Source organism: Poromitra crassiceps, assembly GCF_964638095.1.
Source record: "Poromitra crassiceps genome assembly, chromosome: 11".
NCBI classification, from domain to species: domain Eukaryota; kingdom Metazoa; phylum Chordata; class Actinopteri; order Beryciformes; family Melamphaidae; genus Poromitra; species Poromitra crassiceps.
The window spans coordinates 27558126-27565625 of NC_139643.1; the positions used below are offsets into that span (position 1 = coordinate 27558126).

General features: G+C 45.0%; 1 protein-coding gene across 1 annotated transcript in view; it reads right to left on the reverse strand.

Annotated features, from left to right (window-relative positions):
* Positions 1–7500, reverse strand: part of trps1 (trichorhinophalangeal syndrome I) — a 206162-nt gene that overhangs the window by 76749 nt on the left and 121913 nt on the right. The window contains exon 9 of the mRNA XM_083646814.1: positions 1–737. This exon is cut by the window's left edge and continues 38 nt beyond it. Coding sequence (XP_083502940.1) covers positions 1–737 — 737 coding nt within the window. The remainder of the gene's footprint in view (positions 738–7500) is intronic.

Sequence of the window (7500 nt, forward strand, 5' to 3'; positions counted from 1 at the left end):
CTTTGCCCTCTCCTCCTCCTGAGTGCTGCTGAGTTTGAGGAGGCATCTGGCTCTGCTTCTCTCCTCCACCTGCGCCTCCTCCTCCCGGCCGCCCTCCTCCACCGTACGACTTGGCGTCTCCCAAAAACGACTTAGTGTCTCCCAGGTAGACCATGCTAGGTGAAGCCACGCCCCTTTTCTGCTGCGAGGCCTCGTGATTGGCCGAAACGAACGACAGCGAGAGGGGGGAGGGGAAGAGAGAGGGGCTCCCACCCCCTGCGCCTCTTTCGACCCCCCTGTCACCTCCCATTCGCTCCTTGGGCACCCACAGCAAGCCGTGGGCCTGCTCGCCTCCTCTCTCCCCCAGTCCTCTGGTCTCACCGAGGATCCAGCCTTTCTCCCGCTCTCCTCTCTCCTTCTCCTCTCCTCCCTCGCTTTTCACCACCCCTCCTCCCTCCTCCCTCCCGCCCTCCGCCAACCTCCCCTCAGGCGGCGCCAGCGAGTAGAGGAGGCGGAGATCCCCCTTGCTCTCTTCTTTAATGGCTAAAGTAGAGGGAGCTGAGCAGCCGTTGGCCGAGAGCGCTAACGAGGGGCTTAACGAGGTCGTCAGTGAGGTGGCTAAGGAGGTGGTGGTCGACAACGAGCTCAACGAGGGGGAGGAGTCGTGACAGTGGGCGGAGTTAAAATGGTCGAGGAGGGCCGACGAATCGGGAGCCGTGAAGTCGCAGCGTCGGCAACGGCAACACGCGTGGACACGCCTACAGAGAAAGAGAGAGAGAGGCAGTGAATTAGCAAATATGATTGAATTAGAATGAATACAAGATGAATATGTAGATATGAATATAGAATGAATATGAACAGGATTAAGGATATTTATTTACCATTTTAATATGGAACTTGATTGAAAATTGTGCTATTCTTGCAAGTTTAAATGTTTTTTGAATCTATAAAAGTGTATTTGCAGTATCAGTCAAAATCTGTGCATAACACACTTGAACTCCAGTTGTCACGGCACCCTAGCTAATGTCCTATTGGTTTTCAGGCTGAAGTGTGTGGAGCTTAATGGGTAGTTAGGTTGATGCCGGAGTCTTCAAGAAGGACTTCCGGGTCAGGGCAAGGTCTCTCTCGCTGTTTCTCAACGTTAAGGATTCTTCCTCGGCAGGATGGGTCTTCCTACAGAGGGCAGGCAACAGCCCTTCTCTCGCTGGCTAGGAAAAACTTTGACCCATCCTGCCGAGGAAGGAGCCTTAACATTGAGAAACGCCGTCTGAATCCTGGCTTAAGATGGAGATTACCTTGTGCTATAACAAAGTCAATGGACTCTCAAGTTTCCCCTTTTTGTAGCTGTGTTTCGTTCCAACTATTGTCTGCGTGTTATCTCACTACAGTATAATGGAAAAAGGAGTCTCTTATTTTGGCCCTTGGTCCTGGAACGACCTGCAAGTTAGACTTAAACTGGTTCCTCTTATTTCTTTGTCTAGTGTCAAGTAGAGGTCCTCACCATTACCTGCTCCTGTCCAAATGTGTCACTTAGAATGCTATGTCTTCTGTAATGTACCTTTGTGCATGCCCCCCCCCCCCCCCCCCATTGAGTTTGAATTGTTTTCCATGTTGTAAGTATTGTCTTTGCCTTGACACACAATTCATTCTGTCCATGTAAAATGCAGCAACAACAGCAACAGGTTTGCCACGGATAGATCAATCATTCTGAATCCTTTTTAATGGCTTGGATATGACACCTCATGGGAAAAAAAGAGTCCACTGTTGGCATGTTGAAGGAAATCCACTGTGTGAAAGTGCATTGGTCCCAGCCCTGTTTCCTCCCAACCAGTCAGGTAGAGTTTCACCAACGCCGTGGCCAAAAAGTGACTCAGTGTTCCCCTAAATCACAACCAATTCAAACTCAACGGAGAGGAAAGTAAATGAATGTGAATGACACAAAATGAATCACCCATCCACCAACCACCTTCATTTCCTGCTGGCTGGACGTCCAGCCATGTCCCCTACACACAACACAACACGGCTCTTTTTCCTGGCTCTCACACAGCCTTTGCTGCCACTCGGCTGGGCCTGGGAATGCCATCAATCCACCCTCTGTACTACGAGTTTGGACTAGGGCTGTCAAAGAATATTATATATTCAAATATATATTCAAATATAACAATTAAAATAATATTTGAATATGAAAATTAATATTCAAATGTATTATTATTATTATTATTATTATTATTATTTTTTTTACATTTAACCAGGTAAAAAACCTGCTCAAGAGGGCAACATAAAAGCATACATCGTTTGCCCACATTACAAAAGTGTAGGCTACTAATTTATTAGTACTGACTGAATAAATATGGGAAAAAAACAATGCTTATGTTGAAATAAAAAACATGTTTATGTTCAAATAAATACACCAAGTAGTTATATAAGCTCTCTGGTTGTATTCACGTACACACGCACGCACGCAAAAAAAAAAGTATTTGAATATATTCAAACGGATATGTTTTGTTTAGAGGGAATACTCAAATATGATTTTGGGGCAATTTTGACAGCCCTAGTTTGGACCCTTACTTAGGCCCACCAACTGGCCCCAAATATTATTCAATGTTGAAGCTTGATTATATCTAGGCTATTATTGTAAAATGACTTACAGGTGGCACACAACATATACAAAAACTAAATGTTCAATGCAATGCATGAAACAATACAATTAGTTGATTATGTGTATGATTATTATGATTATACTCAGTTATTTTTTTTAATAACAATTGACCAATATGAAACCTGGTGGAGCAGATCTGAACGCCAAAAACACTTATAAAGAAAGAGCAAACAAACAAAACAGCAAGAAGCAGCTCACACACAGATGACCACCCACACAAATATTAAAAATGCATCTGGGAATACAATGTGTCAGAATATAGAGCATCTGTCAGCATTCTGTCATGGCACATGTTGCGTGGTAGTTGGACAGCAGCACAATACCACAGCAGGAGCCTTTGAGAGCAAATGTAGGTTCAAACAGATCAAGTGTTTCCTGTCTCCCTCCATCCTTCCCTCTCTGTCTGTCTCTCTCTCCCTGTATGTACTGTATGTCTCTCATTCCTGCTCTCTTTCCACCTTTCTCTATCTCTTTATGAAGCAAAAAAAAATCCCTTGATTTGATTGGTGAAGTAAATAGGGTTGGCACGATATTAGAATTTCCAACTTCAATACAATACCCAGGAAAATATCGATACTCGATACTGTACCATGTTCGATACCACACGGCGGGAAATGACCACACATCAAACGAAGACAGATGGACGGACAGACGCACGCTTATCCATAATGTAGGCCCGATAAAACTTTGACCTGACACTAGTCTCGGTTTCCAGACGTTTGGTGAACGGCGCCAACAGCGCCACCTAACCACCAAACGTCTGGGAATTTACTGTTCCAAATCTGGTTCATTGAGCCCGGCGAGAACGGCCGGCAGCAGACACGCCTACATTTATTATTAGAATTTTATTTGGTAGCGGCAATGTAATGTTTCATAGTTCCAATATAGAGCAAGACACTGATGTGCTGCAAAGAGAGTTTATACCTGTTGTTTATTTTACAATAATTTGTCCTACCCGGAAGTGGCCCGCTTGCTACTGTGAAGCGCTGTGAAGTCATCAGACAGCAGGCTCTGTAACGTAGCCTCGGGAGTCGGGCATATCGCTGGGGGAAAGACCTCTAGCCGCCGGGGCCGGATGAAACACGTCCTATTAACAGGTTATGTTTGTTTCTAAGTGATTAATATGTTTCTCCGCAAATGTGACAGCACCGGTTCTGCATGAGCGTCACTGCTCCCAGAAAGCAGGCCCGCCCACAACACTCATGATTGGCTCTCCGATGCAAGGCTTCCAACAGCACCACCTAACGTTATGAAAAGATTTAAATAGTAATATTCTCAGTCTTACAGTAGTGAAACGGATTAAGACTGAGAGCTGAGTCTAACCTGACACAGCAGATTACGCCTGCTTTAGTCATCAGCCTATCAGAACACAGCAGATTACCCCTGCTCTAGTCATCAGCCTATCAGAACACAGCAGATTAACCCTGCTCTAGTCATCAGCCTATCATAACACAGCAGATTACCCCCTGCTCTAGTCATCAGCCTGTCAGAACACAGCAGATGACCCCTGCTCTAGTCATCAGCCTAGAACACAGCAGATTACCCCTGCTCTAGTCATCAGCTTATCACAACACAGCAGATTACCCCTACTCTAGTCATCAGCCTGTCAGAACACAGCAGATTACCCCTGCTCTAGTCATCAGCCTATCAGAACACAGCATATTTCCCCTGCTCTAGTCATCAGCCTATCAGAACACAGCAGATTACCCCCTGCTCTAGTCATCAGCCTGTCAGAACACAGCAGATTGCCCCTGCTCTAGTCATCAGCCTATCAGGACACAGCAGATTACACCTGCTCTAGTCATCAGAAATAAAGGCTAAAATAAAGGCTGATAATGTACAATTTGATTCTTTAAACGTCTTTCAAAGTACATCACAAACTGCAGTGTTTCCCATACATAAAGGAATTTGTGGCGGGCCGCCACAATAATATTTTGACCGCCACAATATATTTTTTTTTTTTTTTTTTTTTACAGTGCACCTGAACGCAACATGCAAGATATCCGCTGAATAAGTGTCCAATAAATGTTCATGTCATTCTGGCCAATACTTCTGTTATAGCATTTCAGTCTGGAATATGGAATATCTTTCAATAATCTATGATTTAGCTGCTAAATTGTCAAATACCGCCATCTGCTCGCTACCTAGGCACTTATGTATGTACTTAACCCAACTAACTTACCGTAACCTAACTAACTATCCGGTGTGCACAACACTGTCAGCCTAAACTCCAGCTGACACCCCAAAAACCTACAATCCGCTACAGAAAAATGTATATTGTTTGTTTATTAACTGGCCCCTCGCCTTCTATCATTTCACGAAAGTGGCAAAGCAAGTTGAGTATCCCTGACCTATAGGGAGAAATTTAGTTTGTCATTGTAAACCCACAGCACAGTAATGATGACATGTTCTTCATAGATCTAGCCTTTTAATTTTGCTCTTAAGCTTTCTCAAAGTACACCAAATTCATGCATTTTACTTTAAAATGTTATAAAAAATCTCGCGGGGGGCATGCCCCCGCACCCCCCTAGAGGGTCTGTGGTCCCCCACCACAAATTCTCAAAATCCTGTGGGAAACACTGACGAACTGTGCATTTTGCTGCAACTCGACAGCGCTGCTTAATCCAGGACCTTACTTCCGGGAACTCTTGAGAGTAAAAAACTGGTCCATTGGAGTGAATGGAGATGTTGCGACTCTTCTATATACATGGATCTGCCCCTGCTCTAGTCATCAGCCTATCAGAACACAGCATATTAACCATGCTCTAGTCATCAGCCTATCAGAACACTTTGAGCTTGTTGAAGCAACAGATGCTCACCAATGATAGGGAGGGAAATATCTGCAGTATGTTTGATTATATCGATACTGTTGCAAATCAGTATTGTATCGGTTTAACATTTTTAGTATTGAGACTTATCGATACTTTTGACATACTTAGAAGCAAATAAATGCCTTGATGAAGTTCTACAAATGCCAAAAGATTTGGGTTGCTGCTTTGAGCAGCATGATTTGGACTTGAGCAGATCAAAATAGACAGTGCATTAGTGTACGTGTGTGTGTGTGTGTGTGTGTGTGTGTGTGTGTGTGTGTGTGTGTGTGTGTGTGTGTGTGTGTGTGTGTGTGTGTGTGTGTGTGTGTGTGCGTGTGCGTGCATGTGTGTGTATACACCTTGTACCTAGTAGAGTTAAATGTCTCCAGATGCTGAACAAAGAGACAGTGGCCTCTCTGTTTGTCAGCACCACTCACATGCATTTACACACGCATGGACACACACTTATTGACTGATTCATTATCTCACTTGCTCGCACACACTCACGCAAGCACACACACACACACACACCCCCCCCCCCCCCCCCACACACACACACACACACACACACACACACACACACACACAGTTTATATCATTCATTCTGCACATGTACTGATCCAATCCACCTTTCCTCTGACTGTGGACAGCAGCATCTGTCTCACATACACCCAATCAGTCCTTTTCCATGGAAAATCACAGGCAGGATATTACAACCCCATACAATCCACCTATTCTAAACGTTTTGAATATATCACATTCATGAGACTGAAAATCCCTCTGTATTAAAGCATTTTGAATTCATCTATTTTTACGAGCTGTCCTTAAATACGGGATTAGTTGTTCGGGTTTTTGCGAGAAAAAAATAAATAAAAAATTGTCAGATATTGACAGTGTTTTTCCCCTGGTTCTGAGTTATTATTGGGAATGATGAGTTGGCATCACAACAACATGCCCGGGCGTTCAGGAAACAGCAGGTCATCACATCAACATGCCCAGGCATTCATCACAACAACATGCCCGGGCATTCATCACATCAACATGCCCAGGCATTCATCACAACAACATGCCCAGGCATTCATCACAACAACATGCCCAGGCATTCATCACAACAACATGCCCAGGCATTAATCACAACAACATGCCCAGGCGTTCATCACAACAACATGCCCAGGCATTCATCACAACAACATGCCCAGGCATTCAGGGAATGATGAGTTGGCATCACAACAACATGCCCAGGCGTTCATCACAACAACATGCCCGGGCGTTCAGGAAACACCAGGTCATCACAACAACATGCCCAGGCGTTCATCACAACAACATGCCCAGGCGTTCATCACAACAACATGCCCGGGCGTTCAGGAAACACCAGGTCATCACAACAACATGCCCAGGCGTTCATCACAACAACATGCCCAGGCGTTCATCACAACAACATGCCCAGGCGTTCATCACAACAACATGCCCAGGCGTTCATCACAACAACATGCCCAGGCGTTCATCACAACAACATGCCCAGGCGTTCATCACAACAACATGCCCAGGCGTTCATCACAACAACATGCCCAGGCGTTCATCACAACAACATGCCCAGGCGTTCATCACAACAACATGCCACTCCAGCTCATTTTGCCCTTGATGCAGGCTGGCAGTTATTGTGAGACAATAATGTGGGAAAAGCAATTTTACAGATTTGTCGATTAATCAACTCTTCAATTAGAGCGGGGAAATGGTGAGGCGAGGTGAATCCAGCTTTAGAGGAGAGGTGAGGAGAGGCCGAGGTCAGCTTCCCTCATACCCATCTACCACACATGCTCACAAGTCATTCTGTGGAAGTCCAAGTCAGGTCTCAAGTCTTTTGAGGACAAGCCTCAAGTCCCTGTGCGACCCGAGTCCAAGTGGCAAGTCCCCATCTCTGCCACACACGCACGCACGCACACATACACGCTTCCCTCAGTCAATAAAGCTCATTTTTGAATTTGAGACAGAATTGTCATATTTCAACCCGTTCTCACTCCGAGCGCGTAGCATATTGACGCTTTGTCCCGT